Genomic DNA, 23,351 nt, shown 5'->3' on the forward strand with positions numbered 1-23,351 from the left:
TTTGTTGCTATATCTAGGGAGGGTCTGTCATTCTCCCTCCACCATCTCCAACTCCGGACCCCCCCTTTTGAGGAAATATCCGTCAATTATGGGAGTTCTAGCTGAAGTAACTTCTAGAAGCAGGTATTAGTGAAACACTTCCCATTTGAAAGCTGGTCAGGCTTTCTGTTCCTAGTGTCAGAAAGGACAGTTACAACAAGAGGCAAATTTTCTTAAAAAAAAAAAAAAAGAGGCAAATTTTCAGATTATCTGAGCCCTAGGTAGATGAATCAACAATCCAGAACTCTAAAGAAAACTCCTGAAATCCCTCCCTCCCAGTCCAGGAAAACAGCACTTCCCAGTGTCCCCCCACCAGCCCCTGCACAACTCTAGGTAAAAGAACCCCACACTCTTATTCTGGTTAAGTCTTTGGAAGGAGTAAGGAGGTTGAAGGAATTGTGTGCAGGCTAAAGGCAGGTACTGAAAGGACCATGGGGGCTTAAACCATCAACAGGGTGTTGGGAAGGGATGTGAAGCCAAGAGCTACTGGATGCAAGATGGGGGAGGGGTTGCACCTTTCCGACTCCCCTCTTTTTCTTTGAGATTTCAAACACATTATTAGATAATCCATTGAGAGGGATTACATTGGGTGGGGTGGGGGAGGCTCTGGTCTGAGGTAGGTAGGTTTAGGGACAGGCACTAGATTGAGGTATGTGGTCTGAAAATATATTCGAAGCCTTGGGAGAAGATGGGCAAGGATTCTGGATTTGGGCATGGTGCAAAAATGAAAAGGCTGAGGAATTTCTGGATGGTGACTGCGGAAGCCTTTGGGCCACTGAGGGGAGAACGAGATGTGTCTGTGGGTATTTCAAGAGGTTGGGAGAGTGAGTGGGGTGGGGGGTTCTGCGGGATCCTGGAGACCCGAAGGTGTAACCAGGGGGAGGGGAGAGGGTGGGGTCTGGGGAGCGAGAGGCAGAACTGGTTACAGGTTTTCTAGATACCCAGAAGGAATGCGGAGGTCGCAGTCGCGCTCCGAGCCTGCATCCCCGCCCCCAGCCCCCGGGTCCGCCGCTAGCTCGCCCGCTTGGGGCTTTCTAGGATAGGAGCGGAGACTGCGGCGCGGCGCGACACGGCCTCGGTAGAGCCGCCTGGTCCCCGCCCCGCCGCGCCCCGACTCACATCGCCCTGCGGCCCGGGCGGCGCCGGGCCCCGCTCCCGGGTCCCGCTGCAGCAGCCGCCGCCCGCCCGCAGCTAAGGCCTCCCCGCCCCGCCCCGCTCCCGCAGGGTCGGAGGTCGCGGGCTGCACCAACGAGACGCTGCGGGCCGGCCGACCCGAGCGGGGGCACCCGGCAGGCAGCCTAGAAGGTCCCTTTGGAGGACTTTGCAGCCGGGGGCAGAGAGCATGCGCAGACGCCAGAGGGCGCTCGGGGCCGGTGGCTGGGAATCCTGAGGGGCGTGGCCTGTCTTGAGAGGGGCCCGGCGCGGGGTGGGGCGGGGAGCAGAGATGTCAGCAGTCTCTCTAGCAGAAGAGAATCTCGAGAGATAGCAGAGCGGGTCGGAGGACTGAAGCGGGACAGGATTCGGGATCCAGGAGGGAAAGTAGCGAGGGACACTGGGGACAGAGGAGAGGAGCTGGAGAGGCCCGCAGAGGGGGCGGGGCTGAAGCCGGGGGCGGGCCGAGAGACTAGACCTTTCGGGCTTTGCAGTGGCGCCTCGCATCTCGCGTCGCCAAGTCCGTGGATACCTGCGCCCTTCCCGCCCTGAGACCCACGAGCGGTTTCCTCAGTCTGCAGCACCCAGTTCGGGGCCACTGGGGGCGTGGCCCGACGGCGGGTCTCACCAGAACAGCCTGGGCGCTTGCGCTTTGACAGGCTGAGACCCCCACTCCTAAACCAGCAGCTAGACAGGGACCCCAAGCCAACTCGGTAAGCACACGTCGAGCTTCCGCCCTGCGGGTGGCCCGCAAAGTCCTAGGAAAACTTTGGGGCTCTGCCGAGAGGCCACTTGATGGAAACGTACACTTCCCTCCCATTTCCCTCTGGTTCAGGGATACCTTCCCACTCCACTGCTCTCTAGTGCCTAGGACCTCTGGGGCTCATCCTTCCAAGAATGGGTGTTGTTTGGGGAGGTCGAACCCCTGAGCTAGGTTGCATCTGGGGCGAGAGGCGGGAGCCAGTGTTTGACCCGATCTTATCTGAAAGGAGAGGAGGGGAACTATGGGAGGAAACCAGCGTGTTAGTAAGATGGGGTCTAGTGGTAGCTGGAGGTGAATCAGGTTGCTCGGAGGTGGGGGACAGGAAGGGTGACGGGTAGAAGTCTGATTTCTGAGAGTTGTTTTTGTGCCAGAGAGTTCCATGCAAACTAGAACTAATCCGGAAGAGGGTACCCCAGAACCCCTCCCCCCCTTGTTTTGTGGAGCTCAAACAGTGCTGCTAAGGGGTGTGGCTGTTCCTACCCCTGAGTGTGGACGTCCATCCTGGCCACCTTCCACAGGAAACCTGCCCTGAGGGACTAACAGGAAGGAAACAGGTGGGTGTGGAGCCAGGAAGGAGGGAAGGGTGGCACTGGATATTTGAAGGGAGACTGGGGGGCGGTCCATGGGGTTGGGTGGCGCTGTGATGGTTATACACGGAACCTGCCAGACTCCCCAAAGCCTAGTGATTTACTGTTGACTCTCCTGAGCCCAGCTGCTGCTCCGAGGTCGGGTACCTCCTAAAACTCCCGGAACTTTGTAGTTTGCTCATTGGTCAATGGTTTGGTTGGTTGGTTGGTTTTTTAACTGTAAAAGCGTAGAAGAAACTGCTTCAATGGACGGTAAGAATGGACCTATTATATAAAGTTCTAGAATAGTCGCGGACACTGAATAAACTTGTAACTGTTTGCTCCGCCTGTCACCATCCTACACAGCCAGCCCTTCACCCAGATACAGGTGCATGAACCCTGTTCTCTCTGGTTACATTTCCCACTCACTAGCCTGCGACCTCATCCAGAGCAGCACCCATCTTTTCTGTGCATCAGTAGTTAGTCCCACCCAAAGACACCGTGATCCCATTTCGACTGTGCCTAAAGAGGTGCACTGGGACTAGTCATTAAAATTGCTGCTATAAAGTGGGGTGTGGTGGTACATGTTTTGGATCTCTGCACTTTGGAGGTTGAGGCAGGAGGATCAGGAGTTCAAGGCCAGCCTTGGCTCTGTGAGATCCTGTTTCATGCTGCTATAAGGACAGGAGGTATAGCTTGGTGGAAGAGGGCTTGTCTGGTTTGTGAGGGGCTATGGGGTGGACACAGAATTTTCTTGTACCCTTGAGACTAGATGAGGAGACACTGGATACTAATTTGGGGCCACTGACTATGCTTACTTTGAGAACTCAGGAAGGGAGAACTGGTAGAGGCCAGAGAAGCTGAGGAGGATTCCTGGCAAGGAGGCCTTCGGCCGGGCTCCACAAGGGCAATGCTGGAAAAGAACAGCCTGAGTAGTGTGGAGACAGGTGTGTGTGTGTGTGTGTGTGTGTGTGTGGTGGGGTGACTGAGGAAGAGCCTGAGTAAGGTGTAGTGCGGAGACAGGTGTGTGTGTGTGTGTGTGTGTATGGTGGGGTGACTGAGGAACAGCCTGAGTAGGGTGTAGCGTGGAGACAGATGTGTGTGTGTGTGTGTGTGTGTGTGTGTGTGGTGGGGTGACTGAGGAACAGCCTGAGTAGGGTGTAGTGCGGAGACAGGTGTGTGTGTGTGTGTGTGTATGGTGGGGTGACTGAGGAACAGCCTGAGTAGGGTGTAGTGCGGAGACAGGTATGTGTGTGTGGTGGGGTGACTGAGGAACAGCCTGAGTAGGGTGTAGTGAGGAGACAGGTGTGTGTGTGTGCGCGCATATGGTGGGGTGACTGAGGAACAGCCTGATTAGGGTGTATTGCGGAGATAGGTGTGTGTGTGTGTTGTGGGTGACTGAGGAACAGCCTGAGTAGGGTGTAGCGTGGAGACAGGTGTGTGTGTGGTGGGGTGACTGAGGAACAGCCTGAGTAGGGTGTAGTGCGGAGATAGGTGTGTGTGTGTGTGGGGTGACTGAGGAACAGCCTGATTAGGGTGTATTGCGGAGATAGGTGTGTGTGTGTGTGTGTGTGTGGTGGACTGCACTGAGGAACCTTGGGAAGACTGGCAAGGTGAGTAGGAGAGCTCCAGCCTGCCCAGAGGCTCATGGGAGAGCAGAATGGTTCCTTCCATGGTTGCTTCCTCTTCTACACCACCCAGCTTTGTAATACCCAAGAATTTGAACTTCACAAACTCAGGGGCTAAAGATCTGACTTTGCCACTTACAGCTGTTTGACCTTGGATATGTATATATCAGTGCTGTCTGAGCCCCAGCCTGGCCGCCTGTAAGCTGGGGACAATGCTACCTCAGTCTCCTGGCTGTTGACAAGACTGAGATGGCGCTTGTCAAGCACTTGGCATTGCCTGGCATGCTGGGAAGGCTCACTGATGAGCTGATCTTCTGTCTTTTCCAGGCAGACTGTTGGTCACCAGTGTCAGCTCAGAATTGACTGGTCCCTCCAGCAGGACAGTTCTATGTTCAGGGAGCCAGATCCACCAGTTAACTCAGGCAGTGGCGCAGGCCAGCAGCCAGTAGAGGGTGATGAGGACACCTCTGTTCAGGTAGGAGCCCCACTCTTTCTGAGACCACCGTGCTCTCATCCTCTGGCCCTCATTCCCCTCCTACCAACCAGGAGATGTTTGCATTTTTCCTTCCGTCAAAACAAAACCAAACCTTTATTAACCAGGTGTGGTGGGCACACCTTTAGTCTTAGCACTCAAGAGAACTCAAGAGGCAGACACAGGCAGATCTCTGTGAGTACAAGGCCAGCCTGGTCTGTGGATGAGTATCAAGTTCCAGGCCACTTGGGGCTGCAAAGAGACACCCTGTCTCAAACAAAACCAAACCCGAAGTTTGTTAAATATTTACTCAGTGTGTGTGTGTTGTGAACCACAACACGTGGAGGTCAGAGGACCTGCGGGAGTCAGCTCTCGTCTTCCACCATGGGGATCCAGAGAATCAAACCCAGGCTTGGTGTTAAAGTGTCTTTATGTGCTGAGCCATTTTGCTATCCTCGGTCCTCTGTCCCCCACTTTGAGGTAAGACCTTGTCATGTAATCCTTGAACTTTGTCCTCCTACCTCAGCCTCCCAGTGGGTGGAGCTGCACACCCCCTCAGCTTTGCCTAACTCTTTGTAGACCTGTTCTCTTTTCAGGACTTAGGGGTTGAAATCCATTCCTGCAAACATAATAGCACTTCTCCTGAGTCCGCTTAGGTTGTCAGATCCTGGCTCCAGGAGTGTGTAAATGTGGGGCTTCCAGTATATGGAGTGGTGTTTGTGGGGGCTTCTTCCAGGCAGGTCTCGGATCAGGAGTGGACTTACTGTTCACTCTGTAGACCAGGCTTGAAGTTAGAGAGATCCACCTGCCTCTGCTCCCGACTGCTGGGACTAAAGGCGTGTGCCACCATGCCGGACAGATCTACTGTTCTTAGTGACGGGCAGGAGGGGGTTTCCTCCAAGTGGAGAGGAACGCTTGGGAGTTGCTGTAGATTGGAGGGCAGGTGATAAGGGGAAGGGAAGGGAGAGGAAGGGAAGACTCAGTCCCCTTCTCCTGTGCCTTCTCAGGCTCCTCCAGGATCGAGCTTGGGCCCACCTTGCCTGGATACCAACCAAGCCTCAAGCTGGCCTGGGTTTCGGACCCTCCTGCAGCAGTTTCCCCCACAGGACAGTGATGTGGGTCGCCCCTCGGATTCCCCTCGCTCCTCCTTTGCTCCCTCTCCACACCTTGTTACTTACTGTGTAGTCTAGAATTCAAGATATATGACTAAAAGGCTCAGTTTTGCCCGTAGCTGGAGGAAACAATTCCCTTTAGCTTGAGTTTCCATAGCTAATGACAGACAGGTGCAGGAATACATGTCCTGCGCATCACAAGGCTTAGCTTAAGAGCAAATGGGAAAATGGACATGAACGGCATCTGAAACCAAGAATGGGATGCACAAATGTAGAAATGTGGTTGTTCAGTATTTATTGAGGGTCCCAGCATGTGCAGCCTAAAGACTTACCATTCACTAGGAGAGGCAAGACAGTCTATGGAGCAGAGAGAACAGATGTGAAAGGGATCCTGGGACCTAGCTCAATGGGAACAAGAGCCACACTATCTGGCGATGGTGCTAAGTGCTATCCGGTGCAGCCCCGAGTGACAACCATCTCTGTGGCAGCAGAGTGAACTAAGCACTTAGTTACGTTTTCTTCCCGTCTTCTCAGGCACATGCGCCATTCCCTCTCTCCCAGCCAGCATCGACCTTAGAGACCATGTCAGTCCAGCGGTGTTCTAAGGTTTGGGTGCATGTGGGCCTTTCCTTTAGGAACGCTACTGTCTGGCCCTAGGGGAGGAGGAACTGACCCAACTGCGGCTCTTCTGTGCCCAGCGGAAGCAGAAATCCATGGGACAGGGGGTGGCCCGCTTGTTACCTCCCAAGCTTGAAGGATACACCTGTGAGAAGGTAGGGAGTATGTCTGTCCCTTCTCCATCCCTGAGTCTTTCCCTTCCTCCTCCCTTTGCTCTGCAGAAAGGGTTGGGGGGAGTTTAGCAGAGAAATGTTTTCAGGATTGGTGATTTGGTAAATGTTAGGGAAAAGAGGAAGCCAGGTTTGGGGAGTTGGCCTCTGTGGTGGAGATGGGCATATGAACAGTCAGATTGGGGGATTCGGGGGTTGGGGGATGTGGTTGAAGAGCCATGAGCGAAGCTAAGAAGGTTCAGGTTAAGAGCCTGGGGCCTCTGCTTTGGCAGTGCAAGAAGCTGCTGAATCCAGGAGAGTACGGAGTGTTTGCGGCCAGGGCTGGTGAGCGGTGCTGCTGGCACAGACCTTGTTTTACTTGCCAGGCCTGTGGGCAGGCCCTGATAAACCTCATCTACTTTTACCATGATGGGCATCTCTACTGTGGCCGCCATCATGCAGAGCTGCTGCGACCTCGATGTCCCGCTTGTGACCAGGTAGAGCAAAAGGGGAGAGACACTGGGAGAAATCCTCCCCAGAGCCAGCAATGCAGGAGCAGCTGTCACCTTCCTAGGCTGGAGGATCTTCTAGTAGAAGTGGAGAACAGGGTGGAGAGAATGAGGAACTAGCCAGGGCCACTCAAGAGCTCTGGGCACGTGGGACCTTTACCTCTGCTCCCCCAGTGCAAACAGAGGTCTGTAAATTCTCTTGGACTCAAAACGTTTCTGGATTCCTGAATCATCACTATGCCAGATGCTCAGTGCTGATCTTGACCATGCTAGAAAGACCCTAACATCAACAATAAAGACAGTACTGAGCCGTGGGAGTCAGGAAAGCTCTGGGGCCCAACTTCTGGCTATGCCACCTGCTACGTGGAGGATCCGGCTAAAGCCAGTCACCCTCCAGAATCCAAGAGTTACAAAGTACTCCAAATCGGAGTGCCTGTGGGCAATTTTTTTTTTTTTTTGAGCGTTAATGGGTATAAGGTGTGGTTACTGGGTGGATGGATGGATGGATGGATGAGTGAATGAGTGAGTGAGTGAATGAACGAACGAATCAATCGTTTTCCTCAACCTCTCCCAGCTGATCTTCTCTCAGCGCTGTACCGAGGCCGAAGGACAGCGCTGGCACGAGAACCACTTCTGCTGCCAAGACTGCGCCGGGCCTCTGGGTGCAGGACGTTATGCCCTGCCCGGGGGCAGCCCCTGCTGTCCCAGCTGCTTCGTGAGCCGCTACCGGAGTGCAGATTCTAGCTCAGAAGAGGCACTGGAAGGCCTAGCGTCCCTTGGTAAAGGAGGGGACGGTGCGATCTTAAGGGGAAGGGGGCGGCGGCTTAGGCTGATCATAGAAGCGGGGAATCTCCCGAGCCAGAACCCCTCATCCCATTCCCCATGCTGTCCTCCCACCGCAACCCCCAGACGCGAGCATTGGGGCCCGAAGCTCTCACCGCGCGTCCCTGGCCTGCGCGCTCCGAAGGCCTCCTGAACCCTCCCGGCGGGGCTGCGGCGCCAAACTCGCTCCCGGGCTGGGGACGCGGTCGCCCACTGGTGGACGGAGGCGGGGGCCCTTGGGGTAGACTGGCGGCAGCGGCAGCGCGCACGGCACTAGCCTGGGGCGGGGCGGGAGGCTGCACGCAACCCTGGCCCGCCTCTTGCACAAAGATTTGGGGGCTCTGAGATGGGCATTTCTAACAGGGGAAACAGAACCCGATTCAAGCGTCGACTGGAACAGTGCCTCCTCGGATGGCAAGATCACCTCCCAAGTTACACTTCCCTCTACAGTCGTCAGCTCCACTCTGGAAACCCCGAGTGGGGCGTCCAAAGGGCAGGGCCGAGGGCGCCCAAAGACTCCCGGAAACGCCAAGGAGCACAGCCCCTGCCCCACCTGCTCCTCTTCCTCTGAGTCGGAACCCGAAGGCTTTTTCTTGGGCCAGCGCCTTCCAGGTCCCTGGAAGTCCCCCCAAAACCTCCAGACAGATGACAGAGACATCTCCAGGAAGCACTGCACCATTTGTTAGTGGGGCGGCACGGAGGTCAGAGTAGTGAGATGGGGGAACCTATGAAACAGGATAACAAGACTGCTGTGTAAAACCCCGAGACTGAAAACAGGCAGACACGCGGGACAGTCCCATCCACACTGCACGTTCTCTAACCTGTAGTAAAGTTTCTTGGGGAAACACCACTGCCCAGAACTTTCTGGGTGAGCTAGCCCCTATCCCCGAGGGCTGAATTTACTCCACCGTCAGCACTTTGCTTAAACTAACGGAATGGTGGCGCTACACAGGTAACAGGCTCCAAGCACCGGGAGGTGGGGCAGCGAGCACCGGCTCCACCTCCGTCCTGGGTTCCAAGCTCGTGGAAGCAGCCGGGGGCGGGTCTTCTTGCGTCTCACTACCTGCCGGCGGAAGTGCGGGGTCGGAAGTTGCGCGATCTGCCTGCGCCGACTCTGAGCCGCGCGCAGCCACTGTGGTGCTCGGTGCTGTTATGGCTTCTAGTGGGATGGCAGTGAGCGCCTCCGGCTCGGTCAACGAGGCCCCCGAGGTTCCAGACAACGTGGGAGACTGGCTCCGCGGCGTCTATCGCTTCGCCACCGATCGGAACGATTTCCGGAGGTAACCGAGGCTGGCCCCTCTCTGATCCTCATAAACTTGTATTTCCCTTCCTAGTGAGGCTGGCAATCCTAGGGGTTTTTATTTGTTTTTAACCACATTGACAAAATAGTGGTTTCGTGATAACTTTCTGTGTTTTGTTGAGGCTGTAGGCTCGTAAAATGCATCGATGTCAAAAAAATATCTGTCACGTGGTTCTCAAGGTATCTAGAATGTCGACCTGGGCTGTAGCCATGGTTCAGCGGGTGGAAGCGTTTGCCGCCAAGCTTGAGGACTTGAGTTCGATCCCTGTTACCCGCAAGGTGGAGGGAGATAACCAACTCCTGCGATCTCCACACTTGCACTGTGTCAACTTGCAGTATCACACAATATAATTTAATGAATGTATTATTTTTAAAAAGTCACCCTGACCTAGGAGGCAGGGAAGAGATGCCAAGGCATAAACCGGAATTCTAGCCTGTTACGTTAGAGTGTTGTTGGCCTTTGCTTGTGTTAGGAATAGATGTAAATTCCAAATTCTCACGTGCATATTGGGCGACGTAGCACTATACTGAGTGTCGATCAACATTTCCAGAGGGTGGTGCTGACGTAAACTTCCCATGGTATGTCATTAGTTTCATCAAACTCAGTGACCTCAGGGTTAATGAAATATATTTTCTACTCAGGAACTTGATCCTCAATTTGGGACTCTTTGCTGCGGGAGTTTGGCTGGCCAGGAACTTGAGTGACATTGATTTGATGGCACCTCAGCCAGGGGTGTAGCCAAGTAAGCACTTAATCTTCTGTCTCTGCTTATTCCAGTTCTGAGAGACAACAATTCTGTTGAGCTATTCACAACAAGTAGGAGAGAGACTTGGTGTAAATCCTCACTCTTGAGGGTTTCTAGGTGAAAGCAGTTTTCTTTGTGTTTTCCAATTTCTAATACCACCTGTTATCTGGTTGCAGAGAATGGAATTCCTGTGTACTCAAACTTCCCAAGACAGCCTACTGTCTAGGACTACCACAAGATACTACCCCAATGGCAGCTGAACTTCCACCCCTTGGGCAGCCCCCAGCTTCAGCTCAAATATTGACTCTGCACAGCTGTGTGTGCATCCCTACATTTCTGCAGAGGGTGATCTTTGCCCCTGTCCCGAGGAGTAGTAATGGTTCTTGAAAACATTTCAAATAAAGCCTGCACACAAAGACGTTTTATTCTTTTAATAAGAAACTTCTTTCAAAACCACGGTGTAAAAAGTCAGTTTACAAAAACCAAAAAACCATGATTTGTGTTTCACACTCAAGAGACAGCAATGAGCCCCAAACATGGATTGTAATGGAGATGTTTTGTCTCATTTAAAAAAGAGAACAGAAAAAAAAGACATTGAATGGGAACCACCTACTCCACAGTGATAAAGCTAAGCTACACAGATGATTCTTGAGTTACTGCTGGTGAGCATTCCTGGGGAAGAAGCCATTTGGTGGTGTTTGGCATTTTAGTTCACCAGGTGGGTTTTCCAGGCACCAGGGAGGCACTGTTGTTGGAATAGAGTGAGATTTGGTGGCAGAAGAGAGCACTGATGTGTGGGTGGAGTCAGCTTGTTAGTGGGCACAAGGAAGCAACTTCCTACCCCCAGACTCATGCTAGTGGCACTGTCTGTGTTCTGTGGAGAGACTCCTGTGGCCGAGGGACAAGGTGGTGCTAGAAGTAGGCTCTCCAGAGTCTCATTTAGTCAAATTTACTGGGCATTAAAAAAAAAAAATACTGCTTTTTTGTGCAAAGGCCCCTTGGACTGGTCTTGGATTACAGGGCACGAATGAGAAGGGCCAGTGTAACTGGCCACAGCTGCATGACGATGAGAGCTACTGCTAGCTGCTTTCCTAGGTCTGTGGGTAGACACCTTGTTCAGTCAGTTCTCTGGGGCCTAGGTGCATAGCACCGCAGAAACTCATGATGCGACTTCCAAACACCCACCGAAGGCGGGAGGGGGGGGGAGCTTTTTTTTTTGAGGCAGGATATTTGCAGCCTAGGCTGGCCTCAGTTGAAGAGGCCTTGAACTCCTTATCTTGTTGCCTCCACCAACTGTGGGAGTCCAAGTGTGCTCTACCATGCCTGGTTTTACGTGGTGCTGGGATCAAACTCTGAGCCTCAGGCCTGCTAGGTAAGCACTCCACTAACTAAACCATATATGATATGGGGTGGGATCACCATTTTCTTGTGAATGAAGAACCTGTGTGATGTGATGCTTGGCTAGCAGAAACTATTGAGTAAATTCAGGCCTAGAATTGGCTTAACATGAATCAAGACCCTAGAGTTTATTCTGAGTCACAGATACTCTGAAGTCTGTTTTAGGAATTATTAAGAGACTGGGCCTCGTGGCACACACTTAATCCCAGAGGCATGTGGATCTCTGAAGCCAGCCTCCTCTAAAGTTCCAGGCTAACCAGGGCTACACAGTGAGACCATGCCTTGAAAAAAAAGGGGGGGGGGGGTCATGACTGTGAATACATGGATAAGGCTTGGGTTTGAAGCCATTACTTCCAAAGGACCACAAAGTAACGAAGAAGCAGCTTTGTAAGCTGTACTATAGATGCAGAACCCCACATGACCGCAGCTAAGCTAGGAAATAGCAGCCTGGTTTTGTTTTGAAGAATAAAACCTTAAAGTGTGCTATATGATCCTATAGCTGAGTAGTTCTAGTTAGTTAAAAAAATTTCTATGTTGAAAATCAGAATCTAGATAGAATTAAGATATAGCTTTTAAAAATATAGTTTTTTTCATTCCAAATTTAAGATATAATCTCAAGTAACTTTACTCTTGGTTTTTGAGGTCATAACGCTGGTTTGGCAGTTTTTGTTTAAACTGGTTTACGTGACCTGGAACCCATTGTCTCAAGCATGCTAGCTAAGTGCCGTAGCAGTGAGCTATTTCGTCAGCAGCTGTTGTATTTAAAAGAAACATGCCAGCGTAAGTATGGACAGAGTTAACCAAGGTGACCGCTTGCCCATAGCTACTAAGCTGTGGTGTAGTTACAGCCATGTGTGAGTTGACAAGTAAATAGCGGTTAAAGGATAATCCTGGACTGAGAACAGACAGGAACGTGGAAGAGATGACATTCACAACCCTGAGAAGGCGCTTTAGTGCTAACAAAAAGAGAACCACCCGAGAGACCTACTCTTAGCTGGTAAAAACCAAGTGACCCTGGAAAATTTCACCCCAAAGATGCACTCTTTACCTAATCAGTCTCAATTAGGAACTGGGCTGAGAGACCCAGTACCAAGTGTGCTTTGAATGGCGAGCCTGTCAACACTTTTGGGGAAGTCTCACGAGCTCAGCAGAAACCCTTGGGCTAGAATGAAAGACAGGCTGTGAACAGCCCGAGTCTTGCTAACCTTTCACAGTGACTTAGCCCCATCCCAGCTGCATCTGCCCAGGAAGTCCTGAGTGGTGGTGTCAGGGACATCAGTTTTGCATCACTCACTCTGCATGTTACACAGTGTACTGGTTTGTCTTACAGTCTAAAGGTTCACATGTAGGGGGATTGTTTCCTACACTGCTTCCTGATGGTTTGTGCAGAAGGACTCAGAATTGATGAAGATTCCACTGCCATTGATTGCCTAACTTTTGATCATTTGGCTCTCCCAACTAGCTGGAAACCCTTCCACACATAAGCTGCAACCCCAGATAGGGATGTGGTACACATTCAGAAAAGGGTCACCTTGCCGGGCGGTGGTGGCGCACGCCTTTAATCCCAGCACTCGGGAGGCAGAGGCAGGCGGATCTCTGAGTTCGAGGCCAGCCTGGTCTACAAGAGCTAGTTCCAGGACAGGCTCTAGAAACTACAGGGAAACCCTGTCTCGAAAAACCAAAAAAAAAAAAAAAAAAAAAAAAAGAAAGAAAAGGGTCACCTTCCAGAAAAGGTCAGCATTAATGTTCAGCATATACAAGAGGCAATGAACAACAGTAGTGTATCTTGGCTGCCTTGAAAGACAGCTATCTGATGGATGATTATAAACACAATTATGGACATTGAAACTCAAGAACTTGCTGGTAAGGACAATTTGCATTCATACACAAGAGATAAGAATGTTCTATAAAATCTGATAGCACATATCCTTTAAACACTACAGATCCATCTGCCACTTGACATAACAAAAAGGAACCCTTCCCCTTAACTTTTCAATCTCATGCAAACTGTAATTAAGAACAAGGCACCAAATTTTATGAATTGTATAAAATTAGTTCACAAAGCTTTATCAGTAAAACAAATGTCAGATCTCCCTTGCTTACCCCCACCCCCACCCCCAAGTTTTCATTCTGCACTACTGTCAACCTCTCAGCGTACTCTGGAGCACTGCCAGCCAGCCCACCTCGTTGGTTCGTCCCCTGAATGTGGATGGAGCTGAAGGCATAACCAGAGCAGGGGACTCACACGATCATGAACTCTAGAAGCCTTGCCACCGTGAACAAAAATAAACTCTGCTATTGAGTCCATAGGACACATGAACACTTCTACAGTTTACAACTTTATTCATGGCATTTTTAGAGACATCTAGAAGTTCTTTACCATGTGGCACTGCCCTCCCATTTTAGCCCAAGGGGCTGGTTAAAGCTGGTAAAGCTGGCAAGAGCTCTGCCTGCTGTTTGACGAGAGCTGCAGTTCCTGGCTGCACTAGCATGGGTGCTGCTCTTAGAGGCAACCGCAAGCATGAGGGCCAGGCTAGACTGAGGTAAGAAATCATTTTTGAGGGCTGGGGTGTATTCATCTTGGCTGGCTACAGTGGTAAGTAAACACACCAGCCGATTACAAAGGGTTCAGAGAGAAAGAGAGAGACTGCTGCTGGCAGAGCAGCACCTGGCATTTGGCCTGGAGCCCGCTAGTCAAGGTCTATCTGTTCTCTTCAGAATGTTTCAGTGTGATGCCAACTGACACAGCCCTCTTAGGCGCTGCAGGCAGCAGAGGGAGCAGAGCACAGAACAGCACAGCACAGCACAGCACAGCAGCCCAAACAGTGCACAATGCTTCTACAACAGATTCATGCTCCTGCTGCCTGAAGTGCTGTCTGGTTGCAGTGGCACCTTCATGAGGGTGGCTCAGTGGAGACAGCTAGTTTTAGTTAGAACTCATTTTAACTCATTAATCTCATGTGGGTTGGGTGTTCAGGTCAGCTAAACATTTATAAAGTCCCCATTCTGCTTACCGGTCTTGCTGATAGTTGATACAAAACTTTTTTTTTTAATTGAATTAGAACCTTCAAATTTTCCTTTAAGTGTTTATATTGATTAATGTTTTTCCCTCTGAACAGACAGATCTGTATTCTGTGCCTGTAAGTTCTCTTTCTAAAATAAATAATACAGGGTTTAAAATGAGGTGCAATCCAGTCTTGTTTCCTTTTTTACTCCCAATAGTTTGTTATTTTTGTTTTTCAGACAAGGTCTCACAATGTAGCCTCAAACTCATAATCCTCCTGCCTCACCCAAACAAGTGCCATCCTTCCAGGGGTGTACCAGCACACTGAGCTTGGTTTTTGAATGGGCTTTGCTACCATGGTAACAAATCACCATCATGCACCTTGGTAATGTGGACCTCAGGGTACAGCTTTATATCAGAACCTCAGGCAGCGTGGACAACCGCGACACTTTAAAACAGTGTCCTGGAGAGGAGGAGGCTGTGCAAAGCTCACAAAAAAGCCTGCAGTAGACAGTAAAAACCAAACAGCACAAAAATGCCATACATTATCGCTTCCAAATAAAAGCTAATACAGAAACCTCACAGTGTTGTAAAAAAGCAAGTTTACATCTAGCCACCCATCCCTGTCAGGGAGCTGTTTTCTGTCTGATTTCTTCCATGTCTCAGTGATGTCTGGCAGGCCTACGAGAGTTCATCTCCAGTGAGGGCAGCAGTAAGTGCTACAGATGTGCCTGGGAAGCGGAAAAGTGCCTCCTTTAGCCTCACTGTCTCTGTGCCCCACCCCTTCAACTCCCTTCAAGTGACACTGTACTACATTAACACAAGCTAACTTATTCACAGGAGAGGCTGTGGGCACTGCACAGGTCATTGCAGAGAGAATGAGAGTTTACTGTGCTCTGTCTGGGCATTTGAACTCCATTCAGAAATGGAGCAAATTTTAAAGATGTGTTTTTACTAATAGCAGAGTAAAAGACAGGAGTCTCTCTGTACTTCATGGACTGAGGGCAGGAGAGAATGGGTAGCAGAGTGGGAAGAGAACATGAAGGGCCATAACCAAGAGCTGGACACATGGTCAGTTCCTAGGGAAGCGAAAGCTCCAAACCTTGTGAGCACCAATGTTGCAGGTGCAGGAGAGAAGCTGCATAGCACACAAGGTGAGACCCTAGGGCAGCAGGCACTGGGACAATCCCCACTTGCCTTCCCGAATTCTGGGAAGGCTTCTGACCACTGACCCAAACCACGAGCTGGTTCCAGACCTGAGCCAGGGTCCTGCTACAGGACTGGAGGGGTCAGGAGTGTCCGGCTTAACATGCGCAGACCGACCATGCGCTGGTCTCTGCCTCCTATGACTGCCTCTTCAAAGGGAAAAGGGCTGCTGGGCCTCGTCTCCCAGTCAGTGTAGAGTGAGATTACAGCAGCAGCTCAGGAGAAGCCTAGCTCTGAAAAGCCTTCCTATTTGGCATGGGGAGATCTGCTCCATGCCCCTCACTCCCTCGATGGTCACCTCTTCTGTGGGATAATCCTGTGACTTTACCTTCCACTTTGGAACCAGTCTTTCCCACCAGCTGCCAGTCTGGGCCCCTCCTCATGTGCTCTGTGCAGTGCTGCAGAAAGAGCCTGATTAGTAGGCTCACGACAGAGAGAAGACAGACATGGCTTCTCTCCTGGCTGGCTGATCACTTGCCCACACTCCAGATCCCTCAATTATCCAGAAGCAACTGACAAAAGAATCTTCATAGAAGTTACTCCTTTAGATTTGTTTTATGAAAGGAGGGAATTTTCAAATGTTTTCAAAAGAAAGTGACTACTAATTTTTTGACAGGGCAGGAATCACCTGGCATTCTCTCCTTTAGGCCTAGAGAGGCAAGCTTCTGTTGCTGTGCAAGCCTTATTACCCATGAGGAAAAAGGTAAGGACATTTTAATGCATGCCTCCTAGTCAGGGGAGCGTGTATGTTCTGCCTTTGTCCTTGCTGCTGGACTGCACCTGAGCTCGGAGTTGGGTTTCTGAGAGTCTTGTGCTGCCCTGAACTGTTCTTCGAGTGTAAAAAAGGATGTAGGCCTGGGTTTTGCACACGTCCTCGACACTGCATACATCCAGCTTTGAGTCATTGCAGTGGACCCAAAAACCTAGGAAACCAAAAGAGAGAAAGAGAAAATGACAAGCTAGTTTATATCTCTAGACAGGTGCTGCCAGGAGATGGGGAGAGAACGTGGGGGACAGAGCCATCTTCTGATTACTGGTTGGGAGGCAGGGTCACTGTAATCCCTTTCACCCCACATATCACCAAAAAAACTCTTGCCTTCGGTACTGATGGACCAACTTTGTCCTTGTTTTCTTTATGTCTTTTTATTGTCTGCTAAAGCCTCCACAGTGCCCCAAATGTCCTCAGAGTCATTTGAGTAAGACTAGAGATTTGTAACACATCACCGTGAAGTTACAAAGGCCCCATTCTTTTTGCATGACCAAGAAGGAAGCTGAGGTCTGCAGAAATTCCATCAGTAATCAATACTACTGATGATACTGTATTAACCTCCAGCACTAGATCTAAGTACTTAGATATGCTAAGTTCTGTTCATTCCTAAGCATAACCTTACATCCTTACCAAATCCCCAACTTTCACAATGCTTCTCCCTGAATCTTAATGTATCTAATTTGTCCCTAGCGGACCTAGGGGGATGGAAATAATGAAAAGCAATACAGTGTGAATAACCAACCCTTTTCCATGTCCCCGACCCTACAGGGTAAAGCGCACGCACCTCCCTCTGTGTTGTAGCAATAGGCTGTGTAGTGTCCTGAGCCAAACCCTTTCCCGTGATGCATGACCACTGCGGAGAGATCATAGGCAAAGGTCTCTTTGTCAAGAGTGGAGAGCATGTCCCTGCAGCAGTAAGGTTCCATGGTTAATACCTGGTCAAAGACGACATGGACCCCAATCTTCTCACGATGATTACGGCCAGACCACCTAGAACATGGAATGAATTTCTTACTCAGTAAGCTAGATAAACAAGAAGCTAAGGAAATGACTTTTGTTTCTCTCGTTGTCCCCTGCTAATCTATGTGTATATCTGCTGTGACAGTTCCATGGAGTATTTGAACCTACAAACCCCTAAAGAACAGTTCAGAACTGGGCGGTGGTGGCACACACCTTTAATCCCAACATTTGGGAGGCAGAGGTGGGAGGATCTCTGTGACTTTGAGGCCAGCCTGGTCTACAGAGTGAGTTCTAGGACAGGCTCCAAAGCTAGAGAAGCCCTGTTTTGAAAAAACCTAAGAAAGAAACAGTTCATGCATGGCCTCTGTATGGTCTATTGTTTGCCCCTTTCACCGTTTATTTTATACTGAATCCTTGGGATGAAGTTGTGTAAGCCCAAACAAGGATAGGAGAGGATTGGCAGACATTGGGTGTAAACTAGAAATGAAACAAGGCAAGAGGGCTGAACCCCAGGCTGCTGGGTCCAACATCACATCAGCTTTTCTTACTGGACAAGAACCATTGACTCTCCACAGCAAGTGCAAGGCGCCACAGGAACAGGCTTCTCCTTCCCATACAAAAAAAAACAAAACAAAACAAAAAAAAAAACAAAAAAACAAACAAACAAAAAAAAAAAACAAAAACCAAAAAACAGACATCTGTCCTCCCCAAGCCCTCGAGGCAGCTCATCCCAAACCTCACCTGAATCTTTTAAGGTGCAGCCGGAGGACTTGAGGTAGTCTGTAGATCATTAACTGCTTTCTGGCTTCACTCAGAACAAGGGGTTTGGGGTTAGATTTCCGTCGTTTGCCTATGTGTTTGAAAAGGTGTAAGACATAGGCAGTGAGGAGCATCAAGCACAGTTACCGGCCACTCAGTAGACATTCTCCTTAGTTTTATTTATGGTAGCATGTGACACATCCCAAATATGTCTGCGCTTCCCAGCTTCACAGGCCTAAATGCAGTGGCTCTCAAGTTGTGGCTGAGATGAAAAGGGTGATGAGACCGAGTTAACTTTGAGGATAGGAACTTTTTTTTTTTTTAATATTTATTTATTTGTGTACAGCATTCCTTCCATGTGTGCTCGCAAGCCAGAAAGGGATGCCTGGTCTCGCCACCATGTGGTTGCTGGGAATTGAACTCAGGACCTCTGGAAGAGCAGTCAGCGCTCTTAACCACTGAGCCATCTCTCCAGCCCCCCGAGGATAGGAACTTTAAACCAATAGTGAAACAGTAGGAGCCTGCATTCCTTGATGTCTGTGCAGCCACATGTTAGCCTTGGGATGTCCTCCAGACTTCTTTTATATGACAGTCACTGTTACTGGGCTTTTAAAAGCAGCCAAACCTGATCCTGATACATCTGCTTTTAAATTTTTGCCACCAGCAGCTTCCAGAGGTGCTATGGGTGCTGGGTAGTGTACTGCAGTGTCAGCATGACCTTCTGATGGAATACAATAGACGGCTGCTACCACAGTGAACACAGAGTTCAGTACACCAGGGTTCTATGCTTTTACATCCCTATCACTTCAATTATCATGCACTTTATGTTTAAAGGGCTTTTTCTTTTCACCAGACAGGCCTAGCTGAACTTCCTCCTTATAACTACCTATAGGCCAAACTCAGCCTCAGCTCCCTCACGAGGAGATATGTTTTTTGAATGTTACATATATTTAACACTTAAAAAAAGATGATAAACTATGATTACTAAAGGACAGAATACGAAAGCAGTTTTTTTTCCAACATGTTTTGTTTATGTTATACATAAACTTAAAAAAAAATAAACTTTGGTAGTTGTGATGGCTAATTTTAGTTGTCACCTTGATACAGCTGGGAAGAGGGATCCTAACTGAAGAACTGGTTCCATCAGATTGGCCTGTGAGAATGTATGTGTGAGATTTCCTTGACTGCTGATGGACACAGGAGAGTATAGCCCACTGTGGGTGCACTACCGATGGGCAACTGGGCCTAGGTGGCATAAGAAAGGTAGCTGATTGAACCTTGGAAGCAAGCCAGGAAGTAGCTTTCCCCCAGGGTTTCTGCTTCAAGCTCTTACCTTGAGTTCCTTCCTTGACTTTCCTTGATGATGAACTGCATATAACCTATAGGCTAAAATAAACCCTTTCCTCCCCAAGTTGCTTTTGGTCATGGTGTTTATTGCAACAACAGAAAGCAAACTAGGGCAGTAGTTCTGTGTTTTTATGCCACAGGATTTAAAATGTATTTCTCTTTCTTTCTCTCTCACACCCCGTACCCTTTTAGCCTCCCTGTTCTGACAACTTAGTCTATAGACCAGGCTGGCCTCAAACTCAAAGATCCACCTGAATGCTGGGGTTAAAGGCATGTGCCACCATTGCCTGGCTGAAATGTGTTTCTTTTTTCTTTTTTTTTTTTTTTATATATACAGTGTTCTACCTGCATGTATGCCTGCATGCCAAGAGAGGGCATACAGATCTCATTATAGATAGTTGTGAGCCACCATGTGGGTGCTGGGAATTGAACTCCAGACCGCTGGAAGAGGAGCCAGTGCTCTTAACCTCTAAACTATTTCTCCAGCCCCTGAAAAAGTATGTTTCTTATAGACAAGGTGGGAAGGGAGCCAGGTTCATCTGGTCCAGTGGTTCCCAACCTCTGGGTGATGACCCTATAGGGGTCAAATGATCCTTTTGTCACAGGGGTTGCCAAAGACCACTGGAAAACAGATGTTTACATTACAGTAGCAAAATTACAGTTATGAGGTAGAAATGAAAATAATTTTATTGGTGGGGTCACCACAACATAAGGAACTGTATTAAAAGGTTGCAGTGTTATGAAGGTTGAGAACCACTGGTCTAAACCAAAAGAACAAATGCTGATTCTAATTTTGTTTCTAAACTATAGACTTGTGAGTGAAATGGAGCCCTAAATCCTTAGAAAATAGACAATGGGAATAAAACTTCCCCTGTTTCAACTGGAGACCTTTGTAAGCACTTTACTGATCCCTCAGAGGTGGTCCAGCTGCTTGTCTCTAAGCTGTTGTTCTCAGGGCTCAAAGTAGAAAGCATGGCATCTGATTTCAAGTCCTGTTTGTAGCACTTGTGAAAACAGCCCTCTGTGGCAACAAGACATGAAGGGAGGGCTAGCTGTTCAGGGCAGACTGCATCAGAGTGCATGTGTTGCTATAGAACTTTGACCAGCCATGCAGTCATGACATGTGGAATATGCAAAAAAAGCACCCAGAAGGGCTTTGCCCGACTTTTCCACTCCTGCTCATCTGCCTTTGAGAAGGACTAGCTGGCAGTGACCACAGTCCACAGCAGAGGGAGTACATGAGCTAAGATGAAAACAATGTGGACTGTCTGTCTCCCTAAATGAAATTTCACACAGAGAAGAAACTGCTGCCTCAGCTGAAATGGGCCAGTTCTGTCTCCGTTTAGTTAAGGTAAGACGTGGAGAGGAGGAAGAAGAGTGGCAATCAAGCTTCACAAGCTTCACAAGCGCTACCCCAATGCAGTTTGCGCCTGGTGGGCCTTTCTTCTGCATTAGCAGGGGCATGGAGCATAGAGAAGTCCTGACTAATCCAGAAAAAAAAGATTACTTCCTGAAAAAAAAAAAAAAACTGAGTATTTCCTGCCTAATCTGTCACATCCAAAAATGATACAAAGTTGTTAATGCCCCTCTGTTCCTTACAGGTAAAAAGCTTTGGCCAGGTGTGGTGGTGCATGCCTTTAATCCCAGCACTCAGGAGGCAGAGGAAGGCAGATACCTGAGTTTGAGGCCTACATAGTGGAGTCTACATAGTGGAGTTCCAGGACAGCCAGGGCTATACAATAAAGAAACCTAGTATTAAACAAACAAAGAAACAAAGCAAAAACACAGAAAATGACACCCCCCAAAACCCAGCATATACTCCAAACTATTAATATAAAGTAATAAACTGATACCTAGGTCATTATGTGAGAGCCAAAGTTACATTTTAATTTTAATTACTATGCCTAAGAGATCCAAGAAATAAAAAATGCCTCTGGTCTGCGAGCTCCTTGCTCAAGGACAGACGGTTCCTTAACTGCTGGAGGCTGTTGTTTATGGGAGGCGACAAGACACTTGTTTTCATTCCCCTTGTTTGACCCATCTGCACCGAATGTGCTTGATAACATGGGGGCAGGGGTTCGCAGGCAGGAAATATGTCAGTATATATGCTTGCCCCTGATTGGACCTGATGGGAAATGCCATGAATTATGGGTTTTCCTTCTTAAGCCACTGCAAACTGTTATTCTGGGCCATTTCCCAGGAATCTGGGTATGGATCTGGCCAGAGCTCACCCACCTGGCCATTACTTAATTAAAAATTGCTTCAAATTTGGCTTTAAACTGTGGTAGTGGTCTTATTCTCAATTGGTGGGATTAACTATTGTGTTAATACATAAAGATACATAACTTTGTATTTTTCATTTCTAAATCTTTATTAGGTCAAAAATCCAGACACCAGGGTTGGAGACATTACTCCAGCATTCAGAGTACTGGCTCCTTCTGCAAGACAACCCAGGTCTGGTTCCCAAGGCCCACATGGCAGCTCAAAGCCAGTTCTAGCAGATTTGAAGCCCTCTTCTGACTTCAAATGGTCACACGGTGCATAGGCATACATACAGGGAAATACACACATAAAAACAAGCCAATCCTAAGCCGGGCGGTGGTGGCGCACGCCTTTAATCCCAGCACTCGGGAGGCAGAGGCAGGCAGATCTCTGAGTTCGAGGCCAGCCTGGTCTACAAGAGCTAGTTCCAGGACAGGCTCTAGAAACTACAGGGAAACCCTGTCTCGAAAAACCAAAAAAAAAAAAAAAGCCAATCTTTAAATACCATCACCAGACACAAGCATCCATATATTTGCTGTGAACGCCTATCTATGCATTGCATGCTGGGCCAGCAGAAGCACTAGGTGTTAATATAATGACAGAGAAGGGCCTGCACATGTCCATGTCCACACAGAAAGAGATCCAATTTAAATTAAACCAATGACACAGACACTTCATTGTGACTTTTTCTGAAATACAAACTTTGCAAACATGTGAGCAAAAAAGCAGAAAACATCCATGAGGCTGCCATAAGATATGCTGCATTGGTTATATGGTACCAATATCTTAAAGATTACATCCATCCATCCATTCATATGGTGTGTGTCTGTGCAGGTCACATGATAACCTGTGTGAGTCTGTTCTCTTTGTCAACCATGTAGGGTTGTGCCTTTACCCGCTGAGCCATCTTGCTTTTGTCTATGTATGTATATGTGTGTGTACAGAGATGTTTGTGCCATGTGCCTGTGGAGGCCAGCAAAATACTGTGGTGTCATTCTTCAGGAGCCGTCCATGTTGCTTTTGTTATTATTTAAGACAAAGTTGCTCACTGGCATGGAACTTGCTAAGAAGTCTAGCCTGGTGGCCAGTGAGCCTTAGGGATACACATGTACCTCCCTGTTCAGTGCTGGGGTTTAAAGCACACACCACCACACCTGACTCTTTTTACCTATGTTATAGGCTCCACGTCAGTTCTGTCTTGCTTGTAAAGAAAACCCTTTACAACTGAGAAGTCTTCCCACCCCATTATACCATTTTTTAACATGAGGTTCAACAGACTTTAAATCTACAGACTCAGTACAAAAACATACTTATCCTACAGCACTCAAATGGGGCATGCCACCTGAATTTAGGCTAAGTAAGAACTATTAGACTACATGTGTGAACCTGGGACCCTGCAGTATTATGAAGCTAAGTACTCATGCTCATAGCCCCTGTTTCAGAAACCACATTCATACACTTATCAGTCAGAAGGGTCAAAAGAGGCACAATTCTTAGGCCACTGTTTTCAGTGTTAAAGTGTGTGTACATAGGTGTGTGTGCTATGGCAGTCTGTTCTCTCTAGCTACCTCTCTGTGGGTTCTAAGGACTGAATTTCAGGTCACCAGACTTGGGTAAAAGAACTTTTACTCACTGGGCCATCTCACTGGTCCAAGTCTGTTTTTAATATGTAAAGTCCATATTAGTTTTTTTATAGAGACAGAAAAACATCTTTAAAAAATGATTTAGACCCACTTAGTGTCTCCACATTTCTTTTGATTAAAGGGTCAA

The 23,351-nt window shown here is 48.9% G+C and overlaps 3 protein-coding genes and 1 long non-coding RNA gene across 16 annotated transcripts in view; 3 read left to right on the forward strand and 1 right to left on the reverse strand.

Annotated features, from left to right (window-relative positions):
- The first annotated feature begins 727 nt into the window (after nt 1-727).
- Prickle4 (prickle planar cell polarity protein 4) lies at nt 728-8,526 on the forward strand. Its single transcript, XM_042055755.1, has 8 exons — nt 728-863; nt 1,745-1,904; nt 4,476-4,623; nt 5,628-5,735; nt 6,368-6,505; nt 6,793-6,996; nt 7,583-7,787; nt 8,194-8,526. The coding sequence occupies exons 1-8, from the start codon at nt 728-730 to the stop codon at nt 8,514-8,516; spliced, it is 1,422 nt and encodes a 473-aa protein (XP_041911689.1). The 3' UTR covers nt 8,517-8,526.
- A 319-nt stretch (nt 8,527-8,845) lies between these two features.
- Tomm6 (translocase of outer mitochondrial membrane 6) lies at nt 8,846-10,294 on the forward strand. Its single transcript, XM_038342383.2, has 3 exons — nt 8,846-9,110; nt 9,773-9,873; nt 10,053-10,294. Exons 1-2 carry the CDS (start codon nt 8,983-8,985, stop codon nt 9,867-9,869), a joined length of 225 nt encoding a protein of 74 aa, XP_038198311.1. The 5' UTR covers nt 8,846-8,982; the 3' UTR covers nt 9,870-9,873; nt 10,053-10,294.
- Nucleotides 10,295-12,992: 2,698 nt separating this feature from the next.
- LOC119823072 overlaps nt 12,993-23,351 on the forward strand; it is a 29,460-nt gene continuing 19,101 nt past the window's right edge. Inside the window, exon 1 of the long non-coding RNA XR_005286895.1 lies at nt 12,993-16,187. This is a non-coding gene — a long non-coding RNA (uncharacterized LOC119823072). The remainder of the gene's footprint in view (nt 16,188-23,351) is intronic.
- Usp49 (ubiquitin specific peptidase 49) overlaps nt 16,015-23,351 on the reverse strand; it is a 78,791-nt gene continuing 71,454 nt past the window's right edge. For 11 of the 13 annotated variants that reach the window (XM_038342839.1, XM_038342844.1, XM_038342837.1 and 8 more), the window contains 3 exons: nt 17,955-18,063; nt 17,038-17,243; nt 16,015-16,407 (listed from right to left, as the gene is read on the reverse strand). In XM_038342839.1, the coding sequence (XP_038198767.1) occupies nt 16,217-16,407; nt 17,038-17,243; nt 17,955-18,063 (506 nt within the window). In that variant the 3' untranslated portion in view covers nt 16,015-16,216. The remainder of the gene's footprint in view (nt 16,408-17,037; nt 17,244-17,954; nt 18,064-23,351) is intronic. The other 2 variants (XM_038342847.1, XM_038342848.1) reach the window with 2 other exon arrangements.

Source organism: Arvicola amphibius, chromosome 9 (genome assembly GCF_903992535.2).
Source record: "Arvicola amphibius chromosome 9, mArvAmp1.2, whole genome shotgun sequence".
Lineage (NCBI taxonomy): Eukaryota > Metazoa > Chordata > Mammalia > Rodentia > Cricetidae > Arvicola > Arvicola amphibius.

Bases quoted from the DNA above. Each gene is read 5' to 3' on its own strand.
- Prickle4 (XM_042055755.1), top strand. From the start codon at position 728: ATGGGCAAGGATTCTGGATTTGGGCATGGTGCAAAAATGAAAAGGCTG. The intron at 6,506-6,792 runs GTAGGGAGTATG...CTGCTTTGGCAG, and splicing joins AAGGATACACCTGTGAGAAG to TGCAAGAAGCTGCTGAATCC. The intron at 7,788-8,193 runs GTAAAGGAGGGG...CATTTCTAACAG, and splicing joins GGAAGGCCTAGCGTCCCTTG to GGGAAACAGAACCCGATTCA.
- Tomm6 (XM_038342383.2), top strand. From the start codon at position 8,983: ATGGCTTCTAGTGGGATGGCAGTGAGCGCCTCCGGCTCGGTCAACGAG. The intron at 9,111-9,772 runs GTAACCGAGGCT...TTTTCTACTCAG, and splicing joins GATCGGAACGATTTCCGGAG to GAACTTGATCCTCAATTTGG.